Source organism: Diaphorina citri, unplaced genomic scaffold (genome assembly GCF_000475195.1).
Source record: "Diaphorina citri unplaced genomic scaffold, Diaci psyllid genome assembly version 1.1 scaffold888, whole genome shotgun sequence".
In the NCBI taxonomy this organism is placed as follows: Eukaryota; Metazoa; Arthropoda; class Insecta; order Hemiptera; family Psyllidae; genus Diaphorina; species Diaphorina citri.
In genome coordinates, this window is record NW_007378320.1 from 111,014 (window position 1) to 125,540 (window position 14,527).

The 14,527-nt window shown below is 36.0% G+C and overlaps 2 protein-coding genes, 1 long non-coding RNA gene and 1 other non-coding gene across 5 annotated transcripts; all 4 read left to right on the forward strand.

Annotated features, from left to right (window-relative positions):
• The first annotated feature begins 1,447 nt into the window (after positions 1 to 1,447).
• Positions 1,448 to 12,983, forward strand: LOC103512817. 2 transcript variants are annotated; one of them, XM_026826194.1, is made up of 5 exons: positions 1,448 to 1,673; positions 1,809 to 2,256; positions 11,019 to 11,334; positions 11,451 to 11,699; positions 12,553 to 12,983. In XM_026826194.1, the coding sequence occupies exons 2-5, from the start codon at positions 2,108 to 2,110 to the stop codon at positions 12,865 to 12,867; spliced, it is 1,029 nt and encodes a 342-aa protein (XP_026681995.1). In that variant the 5' UTR covers positions 1,448 to 1,673; positions 1,809 to 2,107; the 3' UTR covers positions 12,868 to 12,983. The 2 variants fall into 2 exon arrangements, with proteins under 2 accessions (XP_026681995.1, XP_008475825.2); XM_008477603.3 differs by having other exon boundaries at positions 11,019 to 11,254; positions 11,371 to 11,699.
• On the forward strand, positions 2,807 to 2,878 carry Trnae-cuc. The gene has a single exon. It is a non-coding gene; the product is annotated as a tRNA-Glu (tRNA).
• Positions 6,708 to 7,929, forward strand: LOC103512815 (serine/threonine-protein phosphatase alpha-2 isoform-like). Its single transcript, XM_008477602.3, has one exon. The coding sequence runs from the start codon at positions 6,922 to 6,924 to the stop codon at positions 7,906 to 7,908; it is 987 nt and encodes a 328-aa protein (XP_008475824.1). The 5' UTR covers positions 6,708 to 6,921; the 3' UTR covers positions 7,909 to 7,929.
• Positions 8,994 to 10,455, forward strand: LOC103512816. The gene is made up of 3 exons (XR_541564.3): positions 8,994 to 9,142; positions 9,482 to 9,586; positions 10,353 to 10,455. It is a non-coding gene; the product is annotated as an uncharacterized LOC103512816 (long non-coding RNA).
• Positions 12,984 to 14,527: the final 1,544 nt, after the last annotated feature.

The following is a 14,527-nucleotide window of genomic DNA, read 5'->3' on the forward strand; positions in this document are numbered from 1 at the left end:
TAGGTTAGGAGGCCCAATGAATGGTTTTATGTAGTGAGCACATTGCATACCTACAATAAAGATACCCGGCGTTCATACAAATTTTCAGGACGTTTCCCTTCCATACGAGTAGCTGTAAGTTATGCTCTTATTTAAAGGTAGGTATTTGTAATGCACTAATGCATCTAGGTGGATGAAGTTTTCACGTTGAAGAGCGTTGAAGAGGGGACCGTATTTAGGGGCGAGGCAGTTCCCCCCCACTAATGCAAAGAAGGGACTAGAAGATTGCAAATTTAACAAAGTAGAAACAAACCGAAAGCTGCACATTTTTATGTTGAACATTGCACAAAAATATTTTTTTATTTTATTTAAATAAAATTTTATTTTTTAAAATTTACAAAGTTTTTTTTTTACACACATGAGTTAAACCTAAATATATCTATAAAATACTTACAAATAAAGTCAGGTTAATTCCAAAAGACATGTGAAAGTTTGATATGAAAAATTGTTACTACCCTGCTACAACATCAAAAATTAATAATCAAACAGATCATAAATTGAAAAATATAGCTTGTACCTAGACCTTATCGTCACGAAAGTGAAGAGAGAAGAAGGGAGAAAGGCAGCCCTTCCGAGAACGAGTCTTATCCGTTTAGGATAAAACCTGCCCCGGGTGGGAATCGAACCCGCGGCCTAGTGCTTACAAGGCAGACGCGCTACCCTCCAACTTAACTAGTCTGGCAACTGGCAAGGTTTTGTTTAGTTTTATTTTAGCTTTTTAGATTAAGCCCAATGAATGGTTTTATGTAGTGAGCACATTGCATACCTACAATAAAGATACCCGGCGTTCATACAAATTTTCAGGACGTTTCCCTTCCATACGAGTAGCTGTAAGTTATGCTCTTATTTAAAGGTAGGTATTTGTAATGCACTAATGCATCTAGGTGGATGAAGTTTTCACGTTGAAGAGCGTTGAAGAGGGGACCGTATTTAGGGGCGAGGCAGTTCCCCCCCACTAATGCAAAGAAGGGACTAGAAGATTGCAAATTTAACAAAGTAGAAACAAACCGAAAGCTGCACATTTTTATGTTGAACATTGCACAAAAATATTTTTTTATTTTATTTAAATAAAATTTTATTTTTTAAAATTTACAAAGTTTTTTTTTTACACACATGAGTTAAACCTAAATATATCTATAAAATACTTACAAATAAAGTCAGGTTAATTCCAAAAGACATGTGAAAGTTTGATATGAAAAATTGTTACTACCCTGCTTTACTGTAAGAATGTTACATTAGAACGAACAAATGGGCAAAAGAAATCGATATTTAGGTATGGGCGCTCTGCGAAAATAAATAAACATTAGGTTTGGTGATGGATGATGGACCATATTTTATTGTATAGTTCTCCGACAAGAGGGATCTTATGAAAATAATTTAATACCTACTAGAAAAAACACTCTTACCCTGCTTTACTGTAAGAATGTTACATTAGAACGAACATAATGGGCAAAGGAAATCGATATTTAGGTATGGGCGCTCTGCGAAAATAAATAAACATTAGGTTTGGTGATGGATGATGGACCATATTAAATTTTATTGTATAGTTCTCCGACAAGAGGGATCTTATGAAAATAATTTAATACCTACTAGACAAAACACTCTCAGTTCTACAAATGTACCTATAGGTATAGGTACTGAACAATATACAGTCCGCAAGGCACCCAAAAAGACACGATTTGAAATATTTACAAGAAAGCAACGAATTAATGGCCACAAAAACACTCTCAGTTCTACAAAAAATGTACCTATAGGTATATCGTATATAGGTACTGAACAATATACAGTCCGCAAGGCACCCAAAAAGACACGATTTGAAATATTTACAAGAAAGCAACGAATTAATGGCCACAAACGATATTGTTCAAAATTCACAATACCTAATTCAATTTGGATGTTTGTAAAACTTCCATTTTCAGCAGTTTTGCGATTCTTCGATAAAGAACATTCATTTGGTCTATTTTATAAAAAGACTATAAGTCATTATTATCTAATTGTTGATTTTTTATATATATAAAAAAAAATGTCCTGCCAATAGTTTACAAGCCAGCATTTCACGGCCATAAAAATGATTATCGTCAGTAATGTTTCAGTTCGGAAATTGAAATTTTTATCCCATAGTTCTATATCATCTGTGTCAACGTATTGCTCGCTGGCAACAATATCATCACGAAGTCCGAACAAGACCAAGATCTGGACCATGCAACGAAAGTTGAGGTGAGTTTGAAAACTTTTGATAATATCTAAACTTTCAAAAAGATGAGTTCAACTTTACAGGGGGTAAGACAAATGACAAGTACCTACTATTGTCAACATAAATTCAAATTTCTCAGGATTCTAATATATATTATAAAAGTATAATTTTTCTTTTGTGTGAATTTATTTCCAGGTTTGAAGAAGTCGACAGCTCCAGAAGATTGACAGTATGTCAGTTCAATGATGTACACCACTCTGAGTCATCAATGATTTGTAAATACCTACCAATCTATGTAGATAATTGATACAACTTTATAACTTTTGGTACCTACTTACCTATGTATACCGCTAATTGAAACTTGGGGCATTTATTTAGTTGAGAAGAATTGTAGTGATAGTGAAATCTTAGAATCCGAGTATGTCCACCAGTCTAGGCCAGTATGTCCACCAGTCAAAGCCATCTTTTCAGGGATTAGGCTCATCTGAGAACAAGTTTGAGGACCTCGAGTGTGATGCTCGTATTTTTCTACTCTGCGTTCATATTGATACTTTAAGACCGTTTCTCTTATCATCCCATGTTGTCTAGTGGCTAGGATACCTGGCTCTCACCCAGGAGGCCCGGGTTCGATTCCCGGCATGGGAAATCCAGAAGAAGAAGAAGAAGAAGAAGAAGAAGAAGAAGAAGAAGAAGAAGAAGAAGAAGAGGAAAGAAAGAAAAATCTCAACATTCTCAATTTGAAATCGCATCATGGGGATTTAAATTTCAATGTATTTCACCCTACGTCATACAATTTGCAGCACATGCATGTGTAGTGAAATTAGTATCTACCTACAGCTCGTAGCCAAGCAGAAATTTATTGTGTGGTTTGTCCAAGTTGTTCACACCTGAGGTGACAGCCAACTTTTATTGAAGCATCATTTTATATTCATCTTTGACTTTATAGCAGCAGAATTCAAAGAAGGTTAAAGTCGAAACATGAACGTCCAGCGTACTAATCATGCTACCTAAATTGGTCGAACCCAGTAATATCAATGAATATGAGTAGCGGAATCACGCGCGAATTCGATAGGAGTTGAATTTTGGATAATAAAGCTATCATTTTATATTCATGTTTGACTTTATAGCAGCAGAATTCAAAGAAGGTTAAAGTTGAAACATGAACGTCCAGCGTGCTAACCATGCTACCTAAGTTGGTCGAACCCAGTAATATCAATGAATATGAGTAGCTGAATCACGCGCAAATTCGATAGGAGTTGAATTTTGGATAATAAAGCACTGATTAGATATAGGTACTTATTACATTACTTCGAAATGGGGGTAGGTACTTTTCCAAAGAAATTCCTGTGTGCAGAGCCCAGTGAGGACTATTGCACGTAAATAATTTAGGTATATAATAATAATTATATTGATGAGTGTCTCCGATAATGACCGATGGATCACGATTGGGGGTTTACACTTCGTACGCCATGCGTGCAATTATCCAAGGCAAGTAGGCAGTTATCCGGGTGTAAATGCCAGGGCTGCCTATGCCACATTCCGGAGTACCATACGATACCAAACCAATCAGATAGTGCTTTCTGGTGTCGTTATTCTTCCAAACCAAAGGTCCACCTGAGTCTCCGTTACATGAATCCTTGCCTGGAAAAACAAGAAATTTGGTTTCAGTGACACTAATATCACCTTTGTGGTCTAAAAAAAAGAAAAAAAAAACTTACTAAAGGCCCTTTACGGTTCTTGTTATTCTTGGAAAACCCTCCAATTCAAATAGATGTTATTCTATCTCTGATATCTAATAGGTATAGTGATCAGCGGAAGAGGTCTTCTCTACCATTAGGATGGTTCATCAATAATTTGGCTTAATAGAGGCTCATTCCACATGAAGAGTTCCTCACTCCAAATTTCGCCCCTAATTAATACCCCGAAAGGAGCTCCTTAAAAAAAAAAAAAAAAAAACGTCCCAAAAGCGAAGAGAGAAGGAAGACAGGATATGAGAAAGCTAGCCGTTTCTGAAACAAACCTTGTCTGTTTAGGATAAAATCCACCCCGAGCGGGAATCGGTCTAACACTCTACCAATTAGACTTACTTTATCATGGACACTCGTTGCTATCTTGAAAGCCCAGAAGAGGTTAGGTAGTATATAGAACAGCCGCGGTGGACTCTACCAATACAAATTGATCTTCAGCTACGAAAGTGCTCCACTGGTTATTCACCTTACCAAGAGTATCAAAAACAAGCATATAAAAATATTTTTTACTTTGATTCATTTGATCTTTTAACCTAGGCTAGGCAGGTAGGTATATATTAGTCAGGTTAGGTACCTATTAGTTAGGTAGATAGTTATGTAAGCAGACTTTCTCTCCTCCATCTCCTCCTAACGAATGCACATGCTAGCTGGCAGCTATTTGCTCTCTTTTCTACTTCAAGCTGTAAGCCGGGCCTTATGGCTGATCTATCTAGGTATCGAGCCATTGTACTAATGGTGTTTTCCACTCTCAAATCATCTGAGAGCACTTTGAAGGTTTTGATTGAAAATAGAGAATGTGGACACTGTCCAAGTACCTATACATATAAAACTTTACCTTATCTAAGACACAAGATTCCTAACTTGCCCATGACTGTCATCTTCAGATAGATACCTACTTGGCTATATCTACTTGTATGTTAGGTACACCTTGGCCGAGTTTTTACTTACTTTTCTATATATCTATATTTTATTTAAATGAATGGTTATAGCTAGGTATGTGTATTATTTATACATACCTATATTATTTAAATTAATGATTAGCATTGTCGATAAGATAAGAGATGGTTATTATTATGTCCTCAGTATTATGTGGGTGACCTGCCATTTAGCTATCGATATGTCGTTTTTTTCCCTTTTTTTTGGTTCACAATTTATTGACCTCCACGTTTCGAGGGTAACGTCTAGGTAGATTAGACTATCTACACCAGAAACCATCTTATTGAATAAATAAATTGATGCAAAACTTGGCAATAAAAGAGCTCAAGTCAGATAGAAGAGTCTAGATATCTGGATTGTTCTAGACGAAAGGATAGAGAAATCTTGGCAGATATTATAAAGATATGATGTCAAGGTATAGGTACATATTTTGAAAACTGTTGTAGGTAATTTGATAAATTTAGTGGAGATGTTAAGAACTCCTTATAAAAGAGGGTTAGTGGATGTGTCGAAACTCCCGTTTACCTAATAGGTACTTACTTGCGAGTACATATTCGAACAGTATCTTTGGTGGAGGTGTCATTACTCCCAATAAAAAAAGAATGCAATGTTTGTATATAGATGGACAGATATAGCTTGACTAATCATGAGTGGTGTAGTTAGTGGTATTTCAGATCTAGAGGTTAATGGTTCGAATCCAAGTCCTCAATTTCAAGTTTGAGACATACAGAACGTGATATTAACGCTGTGGTCTATAATGTCTGTATACATATTATGAAGTAACACCCATTGGGAAAATACATTTGATTGGCATTTTGATGGTACGTACATATACAGAATGTGATATTAACGCTGCAGTAGGACGCTGTGGTCTATAATGTCTGTATACATATTATGAAGTAACACCCATTGGGAAAATACATTTGATTGGCATTTTGATGGTACGTACACAGAAAGTAAGTAGGTACTTCCAGATGGATTGGAAACCTACATTTCTGGCGATACTTACTGGTAAACTGTACTTTTCTGCCAAGTTTAAGGAGGGCAATGTCACTTTTGATCTCCGCCTTGTCATACTTTTCATGAAGAAAGGTTTTCTCGACTGGATAGACCGCATTGTTAAGTTGGGAGCTTAAATAGTGAGCGCCTAGTTTGACTTCAGCACTGAAAAAGAAGAAGAAGAAGAAGAAGAAGAGGAGGAGGAGGAGGAGGATAGTAGTTAAAACAATATTCTATTATTTATACGTACAATCCTTAGTCCAAATGGCTGAATAATATTCTTTGTTTACTTGTTTTTGCCATGTTAGAGATGATTTAGCTTTTGCTAGAGATTTTGTTAACCTTTGTAATGTTCATCAGCGACATAATTATCAGTGTACCGAAAGACATCTCTATCTATCTATAGTACGAGTAATTAAATTTGGGGTAATTTGATTGAACGTCACAAATGAATTTTATTAAATTGGTACTTACACGGGTATGATATCAACACAGTGACCAGCTGTGACCACAAATTTGCTTGAGATCAAAGACCCCCCGCATGAGACGTAGGAGTAATCCACTTCTGGAAGTGCATGAAGAATATGAAGATCAAGTGTGAAATAAAAATAGGTATAGGGGTCCCCCCGCATGAGACGTAGGAGTAATCCACTTCTGGAAGTGCATGAAGAATATGAAGATCAAGTGTGAAATAAAAATAAACGATTAGGTATAGGGGTCATGTGGAAAATTAATTTTGCTTCCATGGAATTAAAATTAGGAATAGGACAGTTCGTTAAAATTAATAATAGGGACATTTTTTTAAGATTCTGGATCTCTTCATGTTATTTGACATACGTTTATCATGTTTTTCAAAACTTCAGTCTTAAATTATTTTATTTAGCTGGCTGTGTTATGTTAGCATACTAATGCATGTGACAACCTTTTTATATAAATAATAAGATGCACCAACCAAGTTAAAATCATCTCTAAACCACATTCCTCACTAACTCATAAATTCCTGTAATGTCTCAAGTTGACAGTCTCAACCTTGATAGTATAATAAATAGATTGATAGATATTGATGCTAGATCAGGCCGTAATGTGAACCTCCATGAGAGTGAAATATCTGCCCTATGCCGCGTGTCACGAGAGATATTCCTATCAGAACCTATGCTGCTAGAGCTTGGGACACCACTCAAGATATGCGGTGACATCCATGGCCAATATCTAGATCTTCTCATGCTGTTTGACTACGGGAAATATCCACCCAAATCCCGTTACTTATTCCTAGGAGACTACGTGGATAGGGGGAGTAATTCCCTAGAAACCATTTGTCTCCTCCTCGCTTACAAGATTAAATATCCAGGTATGTTTCATCTCCTCCGTGGGAATCATGAGTGTGCTAACATCAACAAGGTGTATGGGTTCTATGATGAGTGTAAGCGACGTTATAATGTGAAGCTATGGAAGACATTCACCGAGTGTTTCAACTGTATGCCTGTAGCTGCTATTGTAGATGAGAAGATCTTCTGCTGTCATGGCGGTCTTAGCCCTTACTTATCCTCTATAGATCAGATCCGTAGGATATCCCGGCCAACCCGCGTGCCAGAACAAGGGCTACTGTGTGATTTGCTTTGGTCTGACCCGGAGAAAGGTATCTCTGGATGGGGAGAGAATGACAGAGGTGTCTCCTATACATTCGGGGAGGATATTGTAGTCAAGTTTCTTCAGAAGAACAACATGGATCTCATCTGCAGAGCGCATCAAGTCGTGGAGGAAGGCTATGAATTTTTCGCCAAGAAGAGATTGGTTACACTCTTCTCTGCGCCGAATTATTGCGGGGAATTTGACAATGCCGGCGCCATGATGTCAGTGGATGAAAATCTGTTATGCTCGTTTCAAATTTTAACACCGACTCACAAACAAGCATCATTCGCCCATAGGTCTGGGCGTGCTTCCATCATAGCTCAGAATACTGGTCTACTTGGTAATAAAATGAAAAAGAAGTGAAATCTTGAACTTATTGCCAAATCGTTTTCTTTGCTTAAACTTATGATACATTTTACTTTTTCTGACACTAATGGAATATTTTTTAGAACAGCAGTGATGTCACCTAGAAAATTTCTAGAATTATTGCAGTCTCCTTTAATTGAGTATAATGTAGAGTTCTACAAATTGAAAAAAAGAAAATTTCCCCAGGTTGGAAGAGATTTCATTTAACCTAATCTAAATCATCTTGATTAGTCATTGACTTATGGAAAACCCCCGTTTTGAGCCTTGTGTAGGCTATTTTGAGAGTGTTTCATATTTTGTTTAAAAGGTATAAAAAATTGATTTTCTCCAGCTTTTTTTATGATTTCTCATATCCTAGTCTTTATCTTTATTTTTATATTCATCTCCTTCGTCTGACTATTAAAGAGATTCAGTCACAAATTCCATGTTGAATATCTTCTTCCTGTAAGAGTGTAGGTACTCAATATGTTTGTTTTGTCATACAGAAATTGGACTTATAGGATAATGACGCTTGTAATACAAAGAAACTAGTCTAATGTACAAAGAAAGATTCTAAATACAACATAATTATGGGGAAAAATAAGATCCTATCTTACGTAGGTATACATTCCTAAAAAAAGGGAGGAAAACCCCTCTCAAGTATCTCGATAGTATACTGACGTTTCATTGTGTTTGTAGGTAAGTGAGGAGCAAATAGTGACAGCATAAGGAGTTCAGGGCTCAAACGATAATGTCTACAAAAATTGAGTAGATAAACATTCCTAAAAAAAGGGAGGAAAACCCCTCTCAAGTATCTCGATAGTACTGACGTTTCATGGTGTTTGTAGGTAAGTGAGGAGCAAATAGTGTCAGCATAAGGAGTTCAGGGCTCAAACGATAATGTCTACAAAAATTGAGTAGATAAATGACTTGTGATTTTGTGATAGCCCCAAAAATTGTACAGCTGCGGAATCTCAGCTTACAATAGTGCGCCAGGTCAGATTCCAGTAAGAACGCCAGCACGCCTGTGTATTTTTACACGGACCGATTCAGCAGGTTTTTCCCATCTTCATGGATCTCTTCTTCTTCTTTTTCAGTGCTGAAGTCAAACTAGGCGCTCACTATTTAAGCTCCCAACTTAACAATGCGGTCTATCCAGTCGAGAAAACCTTTCTTCATGAAAAGTATGACAAGGCGGAGATCAAAAGTGACATTGCCCTCCTTAAACTTGGCAGAAAAGTACAGTTTACCAGTAAGTATCGCCAGAAATGTAGGTTTCCAATCCATCTGGAAGTACCTAAGTACTTATTTTCTGTGTACGTACCATTAAAATGCCAATCAAATGTATTTTCCCAATGGGTGTTACTTCATAATAATGTATACAGACATTATAGACCACAGCGTCCTACTGCAGCGTTAATATCACGTTCTGTGTGTATCAAATTGAGGACTTGGATTCGAACCATTAACCTCTAGATCTGAAATACCACTAACTACACCACTCATGATTATTCAAGCTATATCTGTCCATCTATGATTTAGGTGGGGGAAAAATTACAATAAATTTGACATTTTTTCTTTTGTGCTTTAGATTTCATTCAGCCAATATGTCTCCCCATCAAACAATACTGGCAACATGATTTTGCCCAGGCTATTGCCACAGTAGCAGGATGGGGATATTACACTTACACTACAGGTAAGGCGGGGGCTTGAAAAACGGGGATTTCTCCTCAAAATTTCTCGAGAAATGGCCATTTTTATCCCCAAAAAGATACTCCATTTTGGGGAGGGGTCAAATCTGGATTTCAAAACTACACTTTATTATTGATATGCTCAATATTGTTTATCAAGCATACACCTTGAAAACTATGTCACCGAGGCAGCAATCAGCAATGCAAAAAATACCTTGAAGTTTCCTGGGATGAGTCTTCAGATTCTTCAGTGGTTCGTAGATTCGTATCACAGGTAAGGCGGGGGCTTGAAAAACGGGGATTTCTCCTCAAAATTTCTCGAGAAATGGCCATTTTTATCCCCAAAAACATACTCCATTTTGGGGAGGGGTCAAATCTGGATTTCAAAACTACACTTTATTATTGATATGCTTAATATTGTTTATCAAGCATACACCTTGAAAACTATGCCACCGAGGCAGCAATCAGCAATGCAAACAATACCTTGAAGTTTCCTGGGATGAGTCTTCAGATTCTTCAGTGGTTCGTAGATTCGTATAAGCTTAACTCATCCCTTGGGGCAGTGGCCCCTACACCTAAGCCTCAGAGTGGGCTTTTTGTGTATGGAGTTAAGTTTCTTCAGTGGTTATATTGGTTCCATCCCAAGTTAAAATCTGAGCGCACGGCATCGGTAGGGCGCCAGACCATGTTCCAGTAAACATACCCTGTATTTGCCTGTGTATTGTATTTACACGAACCAATTCATCAGATTTACCACCATTATTGTTCCAGGCAAAGATCCAAAATTGAGCACCGTACTGCGAAAGTTGAAGGTCAAAGTTTGGTCACAAGCAGAGTGTTTAGATTACGATCCAGAAGTGGAAAAACAAATCTGACACGGCATCGGTAGGGCGCCAGACCATCCAGTAAACATGTCCTGTATTTGCCTGTGTATTGTATTTACACGATTACACGAACCAATTCATCAGATTTACCACCATTATTGTTCCAGGCAAAGATCCAAAACTGAGCACCGTACTGCGAAAGTTGAAGGTCAAAGTTTGGTCACAAGCAGAGTGTTTAGATTACGATCCAGAAGTGGAAAAACAAATCTGTGCAGGAGGTGAAAAAGGTAACGTCGATGTTAAGGAAGATTTGAGGTCGGAGGCTAGCTGGGCATTTTCCGCTTGTCACCCTTATAGTTCGGTTTAAAAACTGTCAGGTAGTGTTGGGAATAATCGATTATTTCACATAATCGATTATCAATAATCGATTATAAAAAATAATCGATTAATCGATTATTAATCGAGATATCTAAACTTTCAAAAAGATTACTTCAACTTTACAGGGGGTAAGACAAATGACAAGTACCTAGGTACTATTGTCAACATAAATTCAAATTTCTCAGGATTCTGATTATAAAAGTATAATTTTTCTTCTGTGTGAATTTATTTCCAGGTTTGAAGAAGTCGACAGCTCCAGAAGATTGACAGTATGTCAGTTCAATGATGTACACCACTCTGAGTCGTTTACTACAATCTGGAGAAACTTCTGTTCTCAACAAACCAAGCCGGGAACCAAAGACACCAAAGAAGAAGATGAGTTCAACATCAAATACACATTGAAACAAGACGATCTGAACAGAATCAAGCAAGGTCTGAGTGGAAAACCGTTAAAAGTCGAGGAAATAGTAGGTCACAACAAAAAGGCACTGAGTGAAATGGACAAGAAAATCAAAGAGAATATTGAAATGTTGAAAAACGATTTGGGAAAGATGAAGAAAACGCCGGAAATAATGAGGAAATAGTAGGTCACAACAAAAAAGCACTGAGTGAAATGGACAAGAAAATCAAAGAGAATATTGAAATGTTGAAAAACGATTTGGGAAAGATGAAGAAAACGCCGGAAATAATAAAATATCGAGATATGATTGCGAAATATTTGCCGGTCAAAATATCGAATATGGAGGAATTGAAATCGTTACTCAATAAAGAATTTGACCAATTCAAAATGTCCGATTTGAACCAGGTGCCAAATCACATCATGTTACTTGCAGTAGCAGGACTTGTACCATTTTTGGTACCTTGTGTTGATGTGCTCTTGATCAGTGGCTATACTCCTACTATGGAATTAATACAGGTACCTATTCCAATATTGAACTGACTCATATTAGGTATGTTTTAGAAGGGGCTGGGTTTGTCTTCTATCTGCTGAAAATAGAAGACAATATGTTTCAAGGAAGTATCAATGTTTTAGAAGGGGCTGGGTTTGTCTTCTATCTGCTGAAAATAGAAGACAATATGTTTCAAGGAAGTATCAACCTATGTGTTAGAAGGGGCTGGGTTTGTCTTCTATCTGCTGAAAATAGAAGACAATATGTTTCAAGGAAGTATCAAAGTTCAAAATCCTAGGGCACTTAAACGAATTTTTGTAGATGGGTCAAAAAACCACATTTAAACATAAAAAAATCGAGACATCTTTTCAACAAATTGTCTATGAGTCTATGTACCTATAAATCTAGCTTCTAAATTTAATTTATAATAAACTTTTTTTTTTTAAAAATCAATTTTACAATATTTACAAAAAATCAAATGTATGTAAAATATAATACATAAAATATACGTACAAAATAAAATTTCTTTACAAAATATTATGTCAAGTTCAAGTTATCTATTACTTTATTAATTTCTTCTTCAAGTACAAAGTCGTCAAAATACCGATAGGTAATAGGATTTGTCTCATTTCGATCTGATTGGATCGGGAGTTCTGCCATCTCCACTAACTTGACAGTCATACTACATGTTTGTAAAAGCTAACAGTATTCATACCAATACTGTCAGTACATCCGGTGATGATTTCTTCTTGAACTCATCATCTTCGCCACTACTAGGTCCTAGGGCACAGCTTGAATGTACCGACTAAATATCTATAAACAAATCCCATCTCTTCTTTCCTCCTCAATCCTTCAAACTCCTGTCTCTCGTTTTTCCAGACAACCTACAGCTCGCTCTTATTGACCACTCTGGGTGGCATTCACTTGACTTCTCACTTCCGCGCCATTCTCCACAACCAAGTGAACAAAGAAGACATTCCAACCATCCTGTACCCTTGTACCTTCGCCTGGATTAGTCTACTAGCTCCCAGTGTTGGCCTGGTGGTCAACTCAACAGGTCTAGTCCTTTTGCTCTTAGCGGACATTCAGAAGAATCAGGCCAGACCGAGTTGGTACAAGTCGTTGCGACTGATGACAACGTCGACAGCTGTTGTGACAATGGTAGTGATGGTGGCAGGAAAATTGTTTTCCTAAGAAGAAGGTATTGTGCTTAGTTTTGAGCCTTGTGTAGGCTATTTTGAGAGTGTTTCATATTTCGTTTAAAAGGTATAAAAAATTGATTTTCTTCAGCTTTTTTATGATTTCTCATATCCTAGTTTTTATCTTTATTTTCATATTCATCTCCTTCGTCTGACTATTAAAGAGATTCAGTCACAAATTCCATGTTGAATATCTTCTTCCTGTAAGAGTGTAGGTACTCATACCTAGGTATACATAGGTAAGTAGGTACCAAAAGTTATAAAGTTGTATCAATTATCTACATAGATTGGTAGGTATTTACAAATCATTGATTTTCAAACGTTTTTAGTTCTTAATTAATATGTACAAAAATATCACACAAATATTTCAAAAATGGGAAAATTTCAAGAAAGCAGTTTTTATCATCCAAAGTTTAATGATTTCTAAATCATGAACTCATTTTTATAGACGTCCATATAGGTAAGTACATAATTATAACCTAATTATGATGTATATTTTTGAAGCATTTATGTACGTAAATTAAATTCTAAAAATTAACAACTTCATTATAAATAAACTAGAAAAATGTACAATAAGCATAAACAAAGACACGTCAGGAAAAATAGTCAATCGTTCAATTATAAAAAAAACTTACAAAAAATATAATATGGCAAGATGGATATTGAATATAGGTATTTACAATTAAATAAAAAAATAGGAAGAATTATTATGAAACTTTAATAAAATTAAACAAAGTGAAATTTAATCTAAACAGAGACTAATAATGGCTGAAATAAGGGTAGGTATTGTTTTACCTTATTTACTAGTAAACAGGCTTTGCTATAAACGAATTTTTGTAGATGGGTCAAAAAACCATATTTAAACATAAAAAAATCGAGACATCTTTTCAACAAATTGTCTTTGTACCTATAAATCTAGCTTCTAAATTTAATTTATAATGAACTTTTTTTTTAAATCAATTTTACAATATTTACAAAAAATCAAATGTATGTAAAATATAATACATAAAATATACGTACAAAATAAAATTTCTTTACAAAATATTATGTCAAGTTCAAGTTATCTATTACTTTATTCATGTCTTCTTCAAGTACAAAGTCGTCAAAATACCGATAGGTAATAGGATTTGTCTCATTTCGATCTGATTGGATCGGGAGTTCTGCCATCTCCACTAACTTGACAGTCATACTACATGGTCACTAGAGCGAGAAATCCTGCTTCTGCTCAACTGCTCATACATGTATTTCTAGATTTTATAGCATTTTTAAGCAACATATCAAGAAAAATGTCATAGCGAGAAATCCTGCTTCTGCTCAACTGCTCATACATGTATTTCTAGATTTTATAGCATTTTTAAGCAACATATCAAGAAAAATGTCATCATCGGTGGATGAATTGAAAATTTTTCAGAATAGCTAGGATAAATGATCTTTTGTGTAAGCTGCTATTATACATCATACCTGATACCTGCATATTATACATCATACATAGGACACTATCTAATTCATGTATTGACCGTTGCAATGAACTTTTAAGAATATGCAAGTTATATACATAGGTAATTATACAAATTACTTACCAATATGGCACGAGGTGCCTTCCCAGTCGGGCGGACAATGGCAGAAGAATGAAGAGCCCAGATCGGCGCACGTTC

Bases quoted from the DNA above. Each gene is read 5' to 3' on its own strand.
- LOC103512817 (XM_026826194.1), top strand. From the start codon at position 2,108: ATGATTATCGTCAGTAATGTTTCAGTTCGGAAATTGAAATTTTTATCC. The intron at 11,335-11,450 runs ATGAAGAAAACG...GATTTGGGAAAG, and splicing joins TGAAAAACGATTTGGGAAAG to ATGAAGAAAACGCCGGAAAT. The intron at 11,700-12,552 runs GTACCTATTCCA...TCGTTTTTCCAG, and splicing joins CTACTATGGAATTAATACAG to ACAACCTACAGCTCGCTCTT.
- LOC103512815 (XM_008477602.3), top strand. From the start codon at position 6,922: ATGTCTCAAGTTGACAGTCTCAACCTTGATAGTATAATAAATAGATTG.